At 40.5% G+C, this 19,532-nt stretch overlaps 1 protein-coding gene across 3 annotated transcripts in view; it reads left to right on the top strand.

Moving 5' to 3' along the window:
- Window positions 1-19,532, top strand: part of HINT1 (histidine triad nucleotide binding protein 1) — a 60,451-nt gene that overhangs the window by 2,914 nt on the left and 38,005 nt on the right. For 2 of the 3 annotated variants that reach the window (XM_050913573.1, XM_050913571.1), the window contains exon 2: window positions 269-373. In XM_050913573.1, the coding sequence (XP_050769530.1) occupies window positions 269-373 (105 nt within the window). Of the gene's footprint in view, window positions 1-268; window positions 374-1,150; window positions 1,490-19,532 lie in introns of those variants that run through there. The other variant, XM_050913574.1, reaches the window with a different exon arrangement.

Raw genomic sequence — 19,532 nt, 5'->3', positions numbered from 1 at the left:
CTTGCTGAGAAGACTATAGCTTTTAAATACTACTTAACACAGAGTAATGATTTTTTTTTTTCATACTAGCAGGTCTTGGTAAGTAGGTGTTTTGTGTTTAGAAATCAGAGGACTTTGAATCATCACTCAAGAAAAATTAACATCTCTGCTTATGTTTGGGGTATCTGATAATCTGCTTAAGTATGTATTTAGTGGGGCATATTAATTTACTTAAACTCTTGCCTTTCTCTGAAGCAAATTATGTTTTAACTGTTTGCTCTTCCTCCAGTGCCTTGCGTTCCACGATATTTCACCCCAAGCTCCAACACATTTCCTAGTGGTTCCTAAGAAGCCAATTGTCAGGTTATCTGAAGCAGAAGATTCCGATGAATCTGTAAGTACTCTAGAAGCTTTCTGTACACCAAACTGTACCTCTAATTACTTCATAATTTACTAGACTCTCCCCCTTTTCCTCTTGACATTTCAAGGAGGCAAAGTAGCTTTCCAATACTGTAATCCATTTCCTCTAGCTTAGAATGGGAATGGAGTTAAGGTTTTCCAGTAAAAGTAGTGATATAAAGCAAAATGTATCTCTGGGTATGTGTTTGCAGTGCAAAATGCATTGTTATTTTGGAGTACAGTCTTGATGTCTGTTTTCACAGTTTACAGACAGTAGTACTTACTCTAATGTGGGCTCGGGGTGTTTGGCAGGTCAGAGATGAAGAAAGGGAAAGTTAACTGAGAGGTGCTGAATTTGTAACTATAAACATAAAGTTCAAAGATTTTGTAAACCTTTGCATGATAAGATAAAGTTTCTTTTCGACCAGAATTATATATATTGCCTGAAGTAACGGGGCCTTTAACCATGAGATAAATTTAGCTTCTGTAACACTTTTGTAGTCTGTTACTGTCTAGCTTGAAAAAAATCTGTAGCTCTTTTTTTCCCCTGTATTACGCATAGTCAGTCCTTATAGCTTTTCTTGGAAAGTGTCAGTTGCAGGAAGACAACAATTTGAAGACCAGTGGCTGAATTTCTAAGAATTAGCTTACTGGCTTATCTGAATGGTTCTGTGCTCTCATTCCTTCCCTTCCTGCCCTCTCCCCTTTTTGTGTGTTTTCTGTTGTTTGTTTTTTTTGTTTTTGTTTTGTTTTGTTTTGTTTTCTCCTCCAGCTTCTTGGGCATTTAATGATTGTTGGCAAGAAGTGTGCTGCTAACCTGGGCCTGACCAATGGATTCCGGATGGTTGTGAATGAAGGGCCTGAGGGTGGGCAGTCTGTCTATCACGTACATCTCCATGTTCTGGGTGGTCGTCAGTTGGGCTGGCCTCCTGGCTAAGATTTTTACACCACAAGAGTTAACTGCATGCATACAAATTACCACCAAATAGATTTAATATGTTGCCCATCAATCTAGCCACTGTTAATGTATTTTTTTTTTTGAATGTGTGTCTGCAAAGGGTAATAAATGCTCTGAACAACATTCGCACAATAAAGATTTAGCATATGGGAATCATCTCTGTCTGGTGTGCCTTACTGATGGAAACAATTCTGCAAGTTAATATGGTGTTCTCTGGAGTTTAATATGTAGCATGTTTCAGTCTGCTGTTAACAGTCTTCTGTACATAGTGATTTGTCGAGGCGTTTGAAACCTGAAGGTGTAACTGCTTAGCAGTCTTTCATGTCTTTTGGGAAGAAGACTTCTAAGCTTTTTGAATGTGGTGTGTAAATATTCATAGAGCCAGTGTAGGCTGCCGCTAAAACTTTTTTAAAAAGTGTTGTATGTGAAATTCTGAACATGCCATGCAAGGGCTCTGTCAGTACAGTGCAATGTGTTGGAAACATAATAGCTCCTATTTGGAGCCCTCTGTCAATGGCTGCTTTATAAGGCCCCGTCTTTCTAATGAGAAGGGGTAAAACAATAGTCTTAATGGCAGCTGTGATAGTTCCGTAGCACACTGGTATTTACTTCTATGTTGTGATTTTGATGGAATTGAGGACTTGAAATGAAAATATTGAACTGTGTCAATAGGGCCTTGTAAGATGCTCAAGGCATTTCATCTTGGTACATAAGCAGCATGATGTAGTATGTATACATTTTACATTCCAGATTTTTTTGGGCGGACTTTGTCGTTCAGTGAATAGTAGTTTCTCTATGTTGCTGCATACAGTTGTTCATGCAACACTGTCATTGAATCTCCAAGACAAGGAATTTTCCTGAAGTTAGGGTTACAGATGTGTCTGCCAATGAAAATATAAAGCAACTGTTCTTTTAAAATTAAGAAGTCCCAGCTAACCAGTTTTTATGATGGAAGGTACTTGGAAGCCTTTAGGCAGATGCCTTAAGAAAAACTGGACTATTTGTGAACACTGCTTCTCCAGAGTACAATTTTAACACCAAAGGTGTTTCAGATGAGTGTGTTCTGCAGTACCTTGAAAACCAAAGATTGATGCTCAAATGATGAGTAGTACTGAGCTTAAGACACCTGTCAGACAATGGTGAACACCATGTGGGAAAAATATAATTGAAGGAAAACTTTCTTTTCCCTAGTTTGTGGCTGTTAAGAGATCACTGAACCTTCAGCAAATGGGAGAACTGGGTATTAGTTGCCCTCCTCTAGCTGTTAAAAGCATCTGTCATTTTGTTGCTAAAGGGTAGACTTCAGCCTCCCTGCCATCCATTTCCTTCTGCTTGAGTTGCAGTCTGTTGTTTCTGTGGCTAGGTAATCAGCTCTGGTACAGCTGCTCTGTCCTGTAATTTCTAAGGCCAGTTACGAAGTGAGATACGTTAACTGCATCACAGGGAGACGCCAAACTTCATCTTGGATATTAAAAAAAACAGGGAGATGGACATGGGAAAGTAGGGTTATCCTACATCACCCTTCAACTCTGCATCACCGACAGATCTGAGACACCCACTGGAAGATGTCTTGGTCTCTTCTATTTCTCCAAGTCATCAAATGTAGTTAGATGACAAAAGCCTGTAAGCATCCCAAGGATTTCACCTTTATTTAATCTTCATGGACAGAAGGTGGAAATGATTTACGTGAAGTAGATAGAAGCTCATATATGGTCTGAAATTGAATTGCTGTACTGTTTGTGTCCACTTAACTGAATTATTGAGATAGGCAACATTTATTATGTCTCTGTAAACTCCCTGATGTATCTGGCAGGTGTTCCTGCTTTTCAGAGGTAGGGATGGAGTGGAGAGTGTTGGGAAGCAATAGGGGGAATTTTGAGGAAGCTAGATATGGCTTATAAATTCAGCAAGACTGGATTATTACTGTAAGTTTTAGTGGTCTCTGGTGGAATTTATGTCTCATCTTGCAGATAATACCACTGTTACATTGCTTCAAATCGGAGACAACAAATGGATATTAAGCGATAATCCACTGAAAAAGAGCTTGGCATGGAAAATTCCTGGTAGAGAAAGCTTACGGATCATGTTTTTATTTTTTTTTTTTTTCCCATTTTTAAGGATTTAAAAAACAGAGTAATCAAGAGGTATGTATACTTCAGTATTTTAGTTTGTATCAGAACTCTTCTTTCAAAGTGAATTTGGCTGTGTTTTAGTTTGCATTTTTGGGGCGGTCTTGGGCTGTCTGGATTGGATTCCTTGAATGAACTGGAAGATGCATGCCAGGACAGACCAAATACACTCCAGCCACAAATAGGCATTTGGTCTGTGTGTCCAAACTAGAGCTTGACAAAAGAACAAAACCAAAAATGCTGAAATGTATGTCGTATGGGTGTTAGATTCTCACATTAGCTTTGCAGACTGGCTCTTACTGATCTGTACTGCTTGCTAATCTAGTATTTCTAGTAATGGTGGAATCCATGGGGATAGCGATAAAGGTATGAAAAAGAGGCAGAGCTTACACAGAAAATACGGTATGAAACTCAGAAGATCATGAACTGAGAAGGAGAAGGACTCAGGTTTTATGAGGGGATCACATAGAGGGTGAGCTTGGTCTGAAAATATTTCATTGTCCTCAGGACAGTTGAAAAATGCAGAGTAAACTGACCACTTTAAAGGATGTTTCTTCAGCTTGCAGAGCAACACAGAAGAGCATTCAAGAGAGTGAAATGTTATCTCAAGTTTATTATTTTATCCAGCTTGAAGTAATGGTTACACTGACAAGAGCATGGCTATGTTCAAGCCCTCTGTGTGTTCAGGTTTTGTTTGTATCTGCTGCGTGTTCCTTAAGATTTAAACTAGGCAAAAAGGTTGATTCCTTCAGGAATGAATGACAGAGATGTGTTTGAAAGAGCCATGGAAGACTTTGAAGGGTCCACACTAGTGCCAGGTTGCTGTGCATCTACAAGAGAGTTCCTTTTACTTTAAAGCCAGTGACTGACTGTGCTTAGACTGTTCTGGTTAAAATTACGCAGAGACCAAAGTAACCCTCTGATGAGTGTCAGAGAGAGAGAGCTAAACTACGGATGTGACACTTATGTCAGTTTTTAAAATGTAAGTCACTGAGTTTGAACTAACGCCACCTAGGTATGAAATTTTGCATTTTTTTAGGTATTGAGCTGTCCAGTCTTGTTGAGCCAAGCTGACCACATGTACCCATGCAGTTCTTGAAAATCTCATTACAGTAACTGTTGCAGATTTGGACAAGCCATCCTGACTTAAGCTACAGTTGCCTCATTTTCTCCTTTTTGTTTGTTATTTTCTTGTGTGTTGGAACTAATTTCTGTGGACCAGACTGAATTTCTTTCAAGAGCACTGTGTTAACCTTTTATCTGATTATGGCTGTATTTGCTGTGGATTTAAATACAGAGTTCTCTCTTAATTCTGTCTGTTTCTTCTCCAGTTATTAGGGAAAAAACAGCCACGGCAACAATTTCCTTTAGTTTTTAACAGACAGGGCATGTCTGTGATAAAGTTAACAATAAAACAAGATTATATTCTGCTATTTCCAGTTAAAAATTTCTGTCCTTTTGACAAACTGTAATAGTGTACTCTAGCCAATTCATAGCTGAGCTTGAAGAAACTGGGGAAGAATCAAAACCTAGGCTAATACTGTTGGGCAGAGCTGTCCACCAGGGTTGGCCACCAGGTATATGCCCTATACCAGTCATGAAAGAATTGAAAAGGAGATGTGGGCTTTATTTGAGTGTAGTGTGCTTACAGTGGACACTTGGGCTAGTTACCGGGCTGCCAAGTGGAAAAAAACCTTGCATCTAAGCCTAAAACGCAGAATCTTCTGTGTAGAAGTTGAAGAGGGTGGGGGTGGTGGTTGAAGGAGAGGTCACTGCTTTGATGAGTGGGGTAGGAACATTACTCTTTGGAGATAGGAAACTTGGGAAATATCTGGGGATCCAGCACCTTTGAGGGGGAAGCTTCAAGAGAGCAAATGTTTTTTCTGAAAAACAGAAGGATCTTGAGAGAAAAGGCATCTAGAGGTTCCAGAAGAAAGAGTCTACCTCTTCTCAACTTGTAGTAAAAGTGCAAAAGAACTGGCAATCCTGCGCACAAAGGGTAAAAAAACGTAAGTATTAGCCTGTTGGATGTTCTGTGTGTTGGGAACGCAGCAACACCTATAAAGATGTTACTGAGTAGATGTGAGCTTGGTTAATTTGGTCAAAACACAGCCTCAGGACAATGCTCTGAGGATGTGAAGGGTAAAGGGACAGTAAGTGATGCTGGAGCTGTAGCTCTTGACCCTTTTGTCAGGAAGGATTTATATTATTGTTGGTTTGGCTGAAGGTCAAGTACCAATCAGTCTTTTGTAACTGAGATTTCAGTAGCAAGAGAAGACTCACAGCTGAGAATAACTATACTCCAATCAGGTGTTTTTATTTTGTTGTAGTGGTAGCTGTGCTTCTGTCAAATTTTGTCAGTGTAAAAAATTCTGTTACTGTGAAGAAGATAGCGAATTTTCTGGCAACTTGATAAAACATCATCTTGATAGTGTATGTTGGTTGAAAGATGGAAACTAGTTGTGGAAAAGCCCCACCCTACTATCTCATAGTGGGGAGGAGGGAGAGTGTTCTGCCTTGCTTGTGGCTTATGTTTTGTTTAAAGGTCTCGGGGGGCCTTGGAGTTGTATCTTCTTGCAAAACAGGAACAGTTCTGTCAATTCATTCATAAAATGTACATCTGTGCTGCAGATACTTTTTTTCCTTCTCCAAGAGTAGCCAGTCTCTAAATGCTGTTTTGCATAAGCAAGGAGGTATGATCAGTGTTTGAGACCATGGCAGGTAGCAGTTACTGAAGCAGCTGGTTGGAGCCACAGTGTTTTAGTCTCTTACAAGGTTGTTTACCCTTGCAGAGTTGAGATAATGCTATTTATCCCTATGCCTCTGTTTTATTGTTATAGTAAGATCTAGACTATGGGGTATGTGGTATGAGTGGAATAACAATTCCGGAAGCTTCATTTCAGGAAGGAAATGTCTGTAGGCAAAAGGAAAGGGAGAGGAGAGGAAAAAAAGAAACAGTAAACTGAATGTGGTGATTGAATGGGGTGATGCTGCAGTGAAAATCCGTGCCTGTTTATGTTGTGTTACGGCAGGAAGGGGGATATTCTCATGAAAGGCCCCTTCTGCTTTCTTACGTGGCACTGGGAACTTGTGTATTCCTGGTGTTGTTCTGTCTGGGTCCTTTGCTCAGTGCATGGGTGTAGAAATCTGGAGGTGAAGTTGCATAGCTCCAGAGGGTGGTTGCTCCTCTCTGATGCAGCTCCATGTTAGGGGTCTGTCTCTGTCAAATAACCCAGTGCAAGCCAAGGGAGGCTCAGCGTCTTGATTTGCATCAGAGCTTATCCACCTGCCTATAACATTTCTGTACTCTTACACAGAGGGGAGGTTCCAATAAGCTGCGGTGACAAACTTAAAATCACAGTACTTACATTGGTCTTCCTTTCTGTAGTCTGTTGATTGGAATGCGTTCAATGATTAGATTGCAAATGACCCTGCTGCTTATTGATAGTGTTCGTTGTTTTTTCTTTACAATGATTTCTGCAAAAGGATTTAACTTGATTTAATTTTTAGCCCAAAAACTTTACCCATAAATTACATCTGGATCTCAATTTAGTGAGGACACTTGGTTTTATGCTTGATGGAATTAATCAGCTCATCGCTGCCTGTTTTGTAGTTAGAAAAACCTCTTTTGATTCTTAATATTGTGGCTTTTTTATTGTTTAACAGCTCAGCAGCGTCCACAAAATTGCTTCTGCTTTTATTCACAGTAGAGCAAACAACATGCATTTGCTTTTCCAGCTGTGACACAGAAACATTCAAGTTTTGAATCAAAAGATATGAAGTAAGTGGGAGGCATGGTACAATTCACTTTTCGATCTGAGGCACCTCTCTGGATTGCATTTCAGTCTCCTTGGAGACTCCGGTTATCATTAAGTCATAAGCTAGCCTAGGGCCTTCCTCTGTTATTTCTGCACAAACAGAATGGAACTTCAGCTTTGTGGCCAAACAAGATGCATCGTGACTGTAGTCCAGTGGTTAGGATGCTTATTTATATCCAGTGAAGCTTAGCTGAGAGAATTGTGGAAAACACCGTCACCCTGGTCCCAGAAGAGATGTTGAACACCAGCATGAGGGTCAGGCTGATGTGACTGTTTTGCAGAGTAAGCTGGGAACAACAGAAGGGTAGAATTACATTCCTGTACTTTAAACTCAAGTCCTCTGTCCCATAGTAAAGGCATATGGGATATGATACACTAATTACTTTAAATGCAAAATACGGGATGCAAGGGTAGACGTTTTGTAATAATTAGATTTTTCCTTCAGACAGCTTTTCTTAATTAAGACAAAAAAGGTCTGACTGCATTTTATAAGTGTCCTGATCTTGTGGGGGGGTGGGGGTGTGAGACGTATGCTGTAAGCAGGCTTACCACACTCACCCTCCTTGAAAAAATGTGGCTAAACATGGAGCTTTCTGGAGATACCCAGGTCCTGTCTGGGTTTTTTGGACATGAGTGAGCTATGTATCTGTGTCATCTTTAGTATCATTATCTTCAGAGTTGATTGATAGGCCATGTGTACTACAGAAACTGCATAATTAGAGGAATGTGCTATCTATTGCAGAGAAATAAAAAATTATGAAACTGAGACCTGTACGTGGGTACATTTACCGTTGTAAGCGGTTTTGGTTTAGACTGTATTTATGATTAGTAGTAGCACTTCTTCATGAGTATGTTAAGAAGGTGGTTTCCTGAGTTCATCCCATGTATTACTGCGGGAAAAGAGAATGTGTGTAGCGGAACAATGACCCTCGTCTTCAGAAGAATGGAATTCAGCTTCTTGAGTGAGCTTGTAGATGAGATCCCATGGGAGGCAGCTGTGGAGAGTAAAGAGGCCCAGGACAGCTTCTTGATTGTCAAGAATAGCCTCCTTCAGGCATAGGAACTGCATGTTTTGAAGTTCCCAGGCTGAGAGGATGTGGCAGGAGGTCCACATGTCTGAATGGGGAGCTCTGACTGAACTCAAGTGCAGAAGGCACTTGTACATGGTGGGGATGGGCGACATGAAAGAAAGAAACATTGCTCAGATGGAGTAGAAGAGCCAAGCTCAGTTGGAACTGAAATTTGTGGTGGATGAGAAAGGCAACAAGACGGGCTGTTACAGCTGCCTAAGCAGCAAGAGTAGACTAAGGAACACGCAGACCTGCTGAAGAATGGGGTGGTGGACCTAGTGATGAAGTAGAAAAGGCTGAGTTACTCAACAGCTTTTTTTGCTCTTTCTTCACTGGCAAGGTCTGCTGTCAGGTCTCCTAGGTCTGTGTGCCTAGACGCCAAGTTTGGGCCATCATAAAGGAAGCTTAAGTTAGGGACTTAAGCAATCTAGACACACACAGAAGTTTATGGGACTGAGTGGGATGCATCCAATGCTGCTGAGGGAACTAGTCAATGTCATTGCGAAGCCTCTCTCTGTGATATTCAAAAAGGCATGATGACTGGGTGAAGTATGGTATGACTGGAAGAAGGCAATCATCACAGCTATCCTGAAGAAAGGTAAGGCGGATCTGGGGAACTTCAAGCCAGGCAGCCTAATCGAAGTCCCCAGGAAGATCATGGAGCCAGTCTTCCTGGAAGCCATTTCCAGGCACATCAGGAGAAGGTGATCAGGAACAGCAAGCACAGGTTTACCTAGGCAAGTTGTGCCTGACCAACCTGATTGCCTTAATACAATGATGTGATCAGCAGTGTGGGTGTGGGGAGAGCAAAACTTTTGACACAGCCTCTTTGTATCTGAAGTGGAGAAACATGCACTGGATTGGCAGATTACCAGGTGAGTAGAAAACTGGATGGATGGGTGGGCTGAAAAAGTAGGAGTTCAGGTAGTGGCTGGTTAGGCATGGCGTTCCTCAGGGGTTTATATTAGGGATGCTAACATTTGTCTTCATCAGTCACCTAGAAAATGGGATGGAGTACACTCTTAGCAAGTTCACAGATGACACCAAATTGAGGAGCGGAATGATTGATAAGCTGGATGTCAGGGTTGATACTCGGCGGCACTTCAACAGGTTGGAGAAGCGGACTGATGGGGACCTTTTGAAGTTCAACAGTCAGGTGCAGAGTCCTACACTTGGAAGGGACCAGCCTCATGCAACAGGTACACTGGGGATTGACTGGCTAGAAAGCTGCCTTGCAAAGCAGGATCTGGGAATTTTGGTGAACAACAAGTTGAGCAAAAATCAGCAGCGTGCCTTTGCAGCAATGAAGGCCAAGCCCACCCTGGGCAGCATTAGCAGCAGCTTAATTGAGGGAATTCATTAATCCCCTCAATTCAGCACTTGTGAGATGGCGTCTGGAGTGCTGTGTGCAGTTTTGGGCTCACCACTACAAGGAAGATGCAGACATACTGGAGAGAGTCTAGTGGTGGGCCGCTGACATGAAGGCTGAAGCCCATGATATACAAAGAGAGTCTGAGAAACTGGGTGGTTTTGTTTTGAAGAAGGAATGGCTCAGAGCGGTCTTTCTAGTTTCTGTTTTCAGCTACCTAATGGGTGGTCATAGAGAAGACAGGCTCCTGGAGGCGCAGAGGGAAAGGGTGAGAAGCAATGGGCTGATGTTGCAGCAGGAGAAGTTCTGAATAGATATTAGGAAAAAATTCTTCACAGTGAGGAAGGCTAAACGCTGGAGCAGGTTGTTCAGAGAGGCTGTGGTATCTTCATCCTTGGAGGTGCTCAAAGCTTGACTAAGCAAGGCCCTGAGCAATGTGGATCTGACTTCAAAGTTGGCTCTCATCCGAGCAGGAAAGTGGACTAGACAGTCTCCAAAGGTCCCTTCCAACATTGTTCTGTGGTTCCATTAACAGCAGCATAAACATCTTCAAAGAAGATTCAAAATAAAGTGATGGAAACAGCAAGAAAGCCATAAGGCAAAAAAGCAAAAAGTCAAAATTGCATAACTGAAAGAAAAAGCATGTGAGAGAGAAGAGTCGGTTGTATTTGAAATCCTGTAATTTTGAAAGTATAAATTTGCATTTATAAGACTTTATATATAGTTTGTATAGAATTTATGACATATCTTACTCCTTTTGAGAGTGGGAGAAATGCCATATTAAGCTGCTCATTGTTAGCCACAATTAATTAGAAATCAGTGGCTGGAAATGATTAATCAGAATGTGGAACACATTTCTTTCGAACAGCAAAGGAAAAGAAATGGAACGAGAGAATCAGAGCTGTTATGAACAGACTGAATTTTCCGTCTTAAAAAATGCATGATTGTTTCTTGCTTTACAGGACATAAATGGTAAGAGAAGTGTGGATAATGTCCCCTGTCCCCTTTCCATCCCCTGATGGACTGCAACTGTCTTGGGATGTCAGTCAGCAACTGTTAATCCCCATGTGAACTCAGACAATGGTGCAATTTTCAACCTTGTTACCTAGAAATGAGCGCGCTCTCATTTTCTCAGCTGATAGACCTTGATATGTGAAACTATGCTGACACTGGTAATGTTGATGGGCTCAGATAATTAGTTATGGTGACTGAAAAAAACAAAAATAAAACCTAAAATGGTGCAACTTGTAGTCTACCTAAAATTTTCATTTTATAAAAGATTTTGGGAGTTGTGTGAGCTGGTGCCCATCTCAGATGCTTGCTTGGTTTAAAATGTATGCGTAAAATGTACATGTGTTACTTGGCTTAAAAAGTAAAGCAGAATGTAATGTATATGAGTTCTTGTTTGCCTTTACGCAGTAGTGTCTGGACTTCTGACTACTGCACAGCAATCCCAGCTGACTGCTGTTTGGATAGCAAGAGGCCAGTTCTGCGCTGCCTGCCAGATTGCCCGCATTGAAGAGAAACCTCATCATTTCTGCTGCCGAGTCAGGTCAAAATTTCTGGCTGACAAGAGAAGCAGATCTTGAAAGAAAAGCTTTTGGTCAGATTAATGTGTTTGAGTTTTAAGATCTTCTGCCTGGCATTCTCGGGTTTTTTTAGCCTCTGTTGTTTTATATAGCTGCATAGATTTCAATATTATGATTTATCCAAATGGTAATTTTTTTATTGGAAAAAATGATGAGTGAATGGCTACATGTGGTTTAAAGGGTAGATTCTTATGTAGTTTAGTTTCACAATACTTTATTATAAACTTCTGTAAAATATGCATGATGAAGTGTCAGTACGTATACTTAATTTGACTGTTAAAAGATACAAAGCAGATTAATTTGATGCTGTATTAATGATAAGCTGTCTGGGAGTGGTTACAGCCAAACAAAAAGCCGTTCTATTAGTATTGCAGTCTGAAACTCCAACTCCCAGACTTCAGGTTGAATCTTAGTCCTCGTGTGTCTTGTATCTAGAATATTTAGAAAAGCTAGCTCCTATATTGCTTATGTTTAGGAAAAAGTAGAAACAAAGGTTTACATGTGATGTAAATATACTTCCCAATATGGTAAATCATGCTGCAAAGATTTACAAAGTTAATTTGGTTAGTTGGTATTGTAATGTAATCAAATGGGAAAATTATTATTTCCTCTGTCACCTGGACTTTTCTGTCTTTTGAACTTCCAGTTCAGGAGGCTGCATAGTTTACCTGGATTAAGGAATTGAAAAATTACAGTATTTGATGGGCGCAGGTGTTTAAAACTTTCTTCACTGCCCTGAAGGAACTGACCTGTGGCAGTTCCCTGGCTAATCTAGACACTTGCGGCCAGCCATTAATATTCTTTCTCTGTTCTTGCCCCAAACAAAATAAGTTATTGCTGGCTAGCACTACATTTTTCTAACTCGTTGTGATCAGTCTGAACTTTCTTGCAGTTCCCATTTTGAAAAACACTGGGATAGATTTAAAAACAAAATAACTTTTAATGAGTCTTTCACAAGGAAATATTTTATTAGTTGTTTACCTTGAGCTGCTAAAACTTATGAAATGGACTGTATCTGATGTGTTTCAAAGGTAATGTTGTGACAAAATGAGGTAAAAAAATTTAATATATTATAAAAAATTAATGCATTGGAAATGGAACAATGTGTAACCGAACACAATAGAGTAAGAAAGACTGGGACAATCACAAATTAATAATTACGTAGTGTAACAAAGAAGGTGAATTTCAAGACAGATAACAGGATGATGGGAAATTGAGACTGAGAGATAGGAGATTAACTAAATATGGCCTACTGAACTTGACTTCCAGTCCAGATGTTAGAGTATTGCAGTAAGTATAATTTTTATGTATATTTTATTGAAGTATTTTTCAAATGCTCTTAATAAATTTTTGCCTTTGAAACTTACACTGGTTTCAGTGGGAACCACATTCAGCCCTCCCTGAGCACTGCTAGCAATTCCTTATGTCCTGTCTGGCCACACCAGGGCATATTAAAATACAAAATTCTTGTGGCAGTGAAAAACATATTGGTACCCCATGAAGGACATCCTGATTCTAGTGTTTGTTCTGTAATTGAAATAATGTGTACTTTGTAAGCAGGTAAAATGAAAAATGCCACACCCAGGTATCCACAGTGAAATGTCCTTGTCTCTTTGTTACAAATCAGCATGCTGTCTTTTCAATGAAAGAATCATCTCTTAAAACGGCAGGTAAAATTTCTGAGCACGTTTTTCTGAATGTACTTCGTAGGCCGGGCCACTTGAGGGCAGCGTAAGACTATTGTTAAATCCAGCCGCTGGTGTTTCAGTTGGGGCCTTGAGTGCCTTGGCTTTTCACTTCATTGTAACAAAATGTGAATGCTGATATCAAAAGTTGTAAAAACTAAGCGATTCAACTGTTTAAATGGCTTCTTCTCTGATGCACAAAATTACTTGTTTGCAGAACAGCATGCATCAGTTCAGCATGGTTGATATGGATAGATAGCCTTTGTCAGAGTTTTAGCTTTTAATAATTAGCTTGATACAATCTTAAGAGCTGCTGTGTGATAGTTCAGAAAAAAATCTTGCTGGTGTCCTTGTGCATCATGCATTGATTGTCCTTGAGAATTTGCCGCATACACTCACGTTTATATGAACTTGATGTCTTCTGGAGGGTCCTTTCCAAGAATTATCAATGCAAGTGCTACAAAAATTATACTTAGTTTCATGTTTTGGAGGTGGAATGTGTAAAAAACTTACCTTCACATCTAATAAATTGTCACTGCAGGCACATAAAACAGGTGGTTACATAGCACTTTCCTATAGAAATCCTGCTATTGCTGTCTCATTATTCAGACAAGTACTGGATTATTGCAATGTATCATTATATTTCTAGGGCTGTATTCAGAACATTCAGAGCGAAAGGGTCATAAAAAATCTCTGAATAATAACTAGAAGTAGACTAACAACCACTTAACTGTAGTTTTCTTCTTAACTGTAATTATATATCAATGTAATCTTTCTTTCAGAAACACTTTGGATTTATGTGCAATATTATAAAAACCCCTACTGAATAATGCTGTCAGTTGCTTAACATTGATCAAGTTTTTTCAAATCACTCTTTAGATGGAGGGTTGCATTTCAGTCAGGAGGAGCATTAAAGTATAAAATGAGGGACTGAATGCCACATGTTGTCAAGAGTATTCTGAATCTCACTGGCTCTTTTAATCTCCCCCCCCCCCCCCCCCCCCCCCCCCCCCCCCGGCCCCGGGGTTCTCATATCTGATTCACTAGCTCCTTCCATATGTTTTGATTTAAACTGCTGGTGGTGCCATGCATGCCTCAGAACCTTACTGAAGCAGGAACCAATCCTGTGTATTTCATGGGCAAACGCCGCAATTAACCAAGGGAAGAAATAATTTGACTTAAAATATCTGCTAAGCAGTGATGATTGTAGGCAAAGGTATTGGGGTACAAGGATCGAACAAAAAAAAAGCAAGCTTTAGAAAGCTGCTGTGTGAAAGCAGTTTTGATTTTGAGAGAGAATGAGAAAATGAAAACAAATAAATGTAGTCTAAAGCAAGATTAGGAATATGAATCCAGAACCAGGTAAGAGTCAGGTTTGACTGGAGTTCCTGTTATTTTGCCATATTACTAGGGTTTAGTAACTCTCAAATAAGCAGAGACTATCGCTTAAGAAGTCCCATTGCCTTGGGGGACTACGGCTTAGAGTAAAAAGGACCATATTCTGGCTCTTTGCTTCTAAAGTTACACTATAACTAACTAACTTTCTAAGATCTAAATGATTAAAAAAATTGTTCACTGAACTCTGTGGTGTATGGGCTGGGCCTTAACTTCTGCGCATGGGAAAAAGGTCTGCCTGAATACTGTCAGATCCTACTTGACCCAGCGAGGTAGGAGCTTTATTGTGACTATTAGTGATGATCACTTGATACCTACCTACCTGTTGCTGGACAGTGAAGTTTCGGAGCTGTCAGTTTGCTCTTCTCAGTAAGTTTCACGTTCGCATTGAGATTTGCAAGTATGGGGCAGCTTGCAAGATGAGGTCCTTGAGTTGTATATTCTTCTAAGCAGAGGGGCCTGTTTGCCAGAGCATCATGAGTGTATGTGGTGCTAAATAGATTATTCTACATTAAGGGAAAAAAAAACTTCAGGAGTGCTATCTTTAGGTTGGCTGTAGACCTGTGTTTGAGTAGAAAGTACAGTAAAGAAGTATGTTGTAATTCTGAAGTTGAAAGTTGTAGCAATAAGTAATGAAAACTAATGAAAGATTTGTATTTCAGGCTACACTGCTTCATCATCTGTAAATATTCTTCTCAGTCTATAAGAAAAATATATTCTGTTTTCTTTGTGCTTTTTCCTAGTTGCTGCATATGTGTGCGTGTCTGCACATTGCTGTTGTTAAAAGAGCAAGAACAACAACATAAGACTTATTCATGCAATCATAAACTGGATGAAACTTTTAACACAATGCATATCTCATTTCTGGCTTTAGTATGCTAATGATTTGAAAAGGTAAAAATGAAGTAGAGAAGGATATATTTTCTGAATCTTAATACCCAATTCAAAATACCTTGGGAATACTGCTTTCAAGATGTAATTTGTTTTAAAGAATCTTCATACTCAATTCAAAATACCTCAGGTATACTTTTTTCAAGATGTACATTGTTTTAAGGGTTTTGTTATTTAAAAAAAAACCCCAAAACTAGTGAAACCTGATAGGTACAGTTTGGCTCTATAAAATGAGGAATGACTTATCCTGTGGCTTCCCCTCCCTCACTGTGGGAATCTGTTGACTCCTTGCAACTTTTTCAGAGACCTGATTTGCAGAGGTCTTCAGGGCTTGCTGTTTGCTTATATATTATATGTCAAGTGTCCTGCACTTGACAAAGCTCCTAACAGTTTGAAAGAAAATGCATTGCTTTAAATACCCTAATTCACTGGACAAGGTATTCCATTCTCTGTAGTGCAGGTGCTTTCAGAATGTCACAAAGTGGTAGGTGACAAGCAAGGAAGACTTGGGAAATAGGTGAAACTGAAAGGCATTTAATTTTGAGGTGTAACAGCAATTCAGGAAAAATATTTTGCAGTTGGCTTTTGTAATCCTTGTAAACCATTAAAAGTTGCTGCTGGTGAAGCTCATGTCTAAGTGTACTTGTATTTCCTACTTGTACATGATTGGTGCAGTAGGAACTAAAGGTGAAATCTGAATTATATTTGGGCCTCAAAATAAGATCTTACGATTTTAATTTTACCCATCTGCTTCAAAAATAGCCTGTGTCTCTTTACAGAGTAGTGTAGTTAATAAAATAACAAGAGTTGTAGAGAGATCTTAGTATTTAGTTAAAGCAGCTGATATGGGGAAGAAACAGACCAGCTTTTGTTCTCAGAAGCTCTCTTCATGTTTGGTGCAAAAGCTGTAGAAGTGTTGGTGCAAATGTGTTCTACTGTATGATTACTTGCATTAGCAACGTAATCCAGATGATAGAAAGCCCAACCAGAGGAGATGCATTACTGGACCTGTTGCTCACCAGTACAGAGGAACTTATTGGAGGGGTCTAGGCTGGTGGTAGCCTGAGCTGCAGTGATCATGCCCTGGTGAAATTCATGATCTCAAGGTATATGGGCCAGGTAGAAAGTATAGTCAAGACCCTAAACCTTGGGAAAGTGAACTATCAGTTGTTTAAGGAGCTAGTGGCTGGGACACCCTGAGAAACTGCCCTCAGGGATAAAGGAGCAGAAGAAAGCTGGCACCTATTTAAAGACATTTTTCTTAGAGCACAAGAACTTTGGATTCCCATGTGCAAGAAATCAGGCAAGGAAGGCAGGAGACCAGCATGGCTGAGTAAGGACCTCCTGTCGAACTGAAACACTAGAGAAGTCTATAGGCAGTGGAAGCGGGACACGCATCCTGGGAAGAATACAAGGATACTGCTGGGAGTGTAGGGAGGGGGTCAGGAAAGCTAAGGCACAGCTGGAGCTAAATTCAGCAAGGGATGTGAAGAATAATAAGGGCTTCTACAGGTACATTAGTCAGAAAAGGAAGACAAAAGAAATTGTAAACCCCACCCCCCCTCCTGATAAATGAGATGGGACATCTCATGACAACTGACATGGAGAAGGCTGAGGTATTCAACAGCTTCTTTGCCTGAGTTTTCACTGGCAATTGCTCTTCACAGCTCTCGAGTCCCTGCATGTCAAGGCAGGGACTAGGGGAATGAAGTCCTACCTACTGTGGAAGAAGATCAGGCTCAAGACTGTCTGAGGAAACTGAACATATACAAGTCTGTAGGACCCAATGAGATGCGTCCCAGGGTCCTGAGGGAACTGGCAGACGTAGTCGCTAATTCAATGGCTCAGTGTCCAAACGGAAACACATAATGAGTGGTGTCCATCAGGGGTCCATATTGGGACCAGTACTGTTCGAAATCTTTATTAATAACATAGACAGTGGGATTGAGTGCACCCTCAGCAAGTTTGCAGAGAACACCAAGCTGAGTGGTGCAGTTGATATGCTAGAGGGAAGGGATGCCATCCAGAAGGACCTTGATAGGCTGGAGAAGTGGGCCAATGTGAACCTTGTGAAGTTCAACAAGGCCAGGTGCAAGGTCCTGCACATGGGTTGGGACAATCACCAGTATCAGTACACGTTGGGTGGTGAATGGATTGAGAGCAGCTCTGCAGAGAAAGACTTGGGGATATTGGTAGATGAAAAATTAGATATGAGCTAACAATGTGCACTTGCAGCCCAGAAAGTTAATTGTATCCTGGGCTGCATCAAAAGAAGTGTGGCCAGCAGGTTGAGGGAGGTGATTGTCCCCCTCTAATCTGCTCTCATGTGACCCCACCTGCAGTACTGCATCCAGATCTGGGATGTGGATGTGTGTCCCCAGCACAAGAAAGATATGGACCTGTTGGAGTGGGTCCAGAGGAGGGCCACGAAAATGATCAGAGGGATGGAACACCTGTCCTATGAGGAAAGGCTGACAGGTTGTTCCGCCTGGAGAAGAGAAGGCTCCAGGGAGACCTCATTGCAGCCTTTCAATATATAAAGGGGGCAACTTACCAGAAAGACATCAAAAGACTTTCTGAAACTGAAAGAGGGTAGATTTAGGTTGGATATAAGGAAGACATTTTTTACGATGAGGGTGCTGAGACACTGGAACAGGTTACCCGAAGAAGTGGATGCCCCATCCCTAGAAATGTTCAAGGTCAGGTTGGATGGGCCTTTGAGCAACCTGATCTAGTGAAAGATGTCCCTGCTCAAGGCAGGGGGGTTGGACTAGATAGTCTTTTAAGGTCCCTTCTAACACAACCCGTTCTACAATTCCATGTTATTTGCTGGGAGCAACTCCAGTTTCCTACCTGTACTTTGTGGTTGGCCAGCTGAAAAGGTACAGTATTGTGCTTGCTTTTATGGGTTGGAATATGCAAGCTGGTGACTGGGCTTCACTAGATTAGTGCAGTTTTTTCACAGATTAAGTTAGATGCTTGCTTGATTTTCTCTCACCCATACACCGAAGATCTGCCTTCTATGAGGTTTTATGGGAGCGGAGTTTAATCCTTGAATTAATATATGTGAAAAGTAAACATGACAGAATAGAACATCAGTCAGAATTAGCAAAAATGTTAACAGAGTCATATTCCCACCATTTTCCTCAGTACATCTGGGCTATGATTGCCTTAGCTGGAACAGTGTAAACTCTGAGGTTTTCTCAGCTTTGTAATAGCACTAGCAGGAAGTGAATGTGTTTTAAGTACTGTCTGTGACTGTGACTAAAGAACATATTTTGTAATAAGCTGTTTAATGAACTGCAAATATAAAATGGTTATGTTTTCTTCTTTAGATTTCTACTTTAGATTGATTAAATGCAAGCTGCAGAACAAAAAAACCCACTGGTTTAGCTTTGACACTTTTGACCACTATAATAGGGAAAATTAGTGTTCAGCTGCAGCTAAGTTTATGTTTTCACAGAGAAGAGCTATGGATGAGAGATAGAAAGTGGAAAATTAATTTGGGAACAGTCACTTTTCATTTACATAGAACCTCTAAATACATTATGAAGGCACTGGACCCCTAGGGAAATATAATGCAGCCTTGAGATGCCTGGCAACCCAGGAAAGAGGAGAGTCGTGAGAGGCAGTACCTCTGTATGCTGACCTGAAGAAGGGTTGCTCAAACTTCTGGCTTCTCTCCCATGAAAAAGTCAGTCAGAAAGCCACAGCTGTATTTCACATCTTTCCAGAATGTGTGAGTTTCCACATTGTTGCTCATTTCTGTCTCATTTTTGAAAAGCACTGATTTTGTCTGTGCTACAGTGGTTTCAAGTGTTCATATCTAAATACTTAAAGATACTGGACTCCCTTTTCTTCCCTCACTGATGTGAACCTGAGCCAGACTGCTGCCACCGCTTGCCATTCTTTTTAAGTATGCTCTGAATCAAACAGGAGCTTGGACTGTACCAAGACTTACTCTTAGAGGAAATGGGTTTTGGAGTAGCTCAGCTGACTAAAATTATTTTATAGTGGAGCTATTTTGGGTGAGCTCTTATCACTAACTGAGAACTCAGGAATCAGTTTTTCACTAGGCAGCCTTTGGATGTCTTTGCATTGAGTTTGTCTTTTAAAATATAGAATACTTTTTCTTATCCTCACTTGAGGTAATTTTGATACTAAGCTGTTAGCTGATTCATAAGTTTTGTATTCAGATACAGCAGAATGCCTCTGTGGGAAAACAGGATTCATTCCTCCTTCATATCCTG

This window comes from Gymnogyps californianus, chromosome Z (assembly GCF_018139145.2).
Source record: "Gymnogyps californianus isolate 813 chromosome Z, ASM1813914v2, whole genome shotgun sequence".
In the NCBI taxonomy this organism is placed as follows: domain Eukaryota; kingdom Metazoa; phylum Chordata; class Aves; order Accipitriformes; family Cathartidae; genus Gymnogyps; species Gymnogyps californianus.
This window is presented reverse-complemented; position numbering and strand designations above follow the sequence as displayed.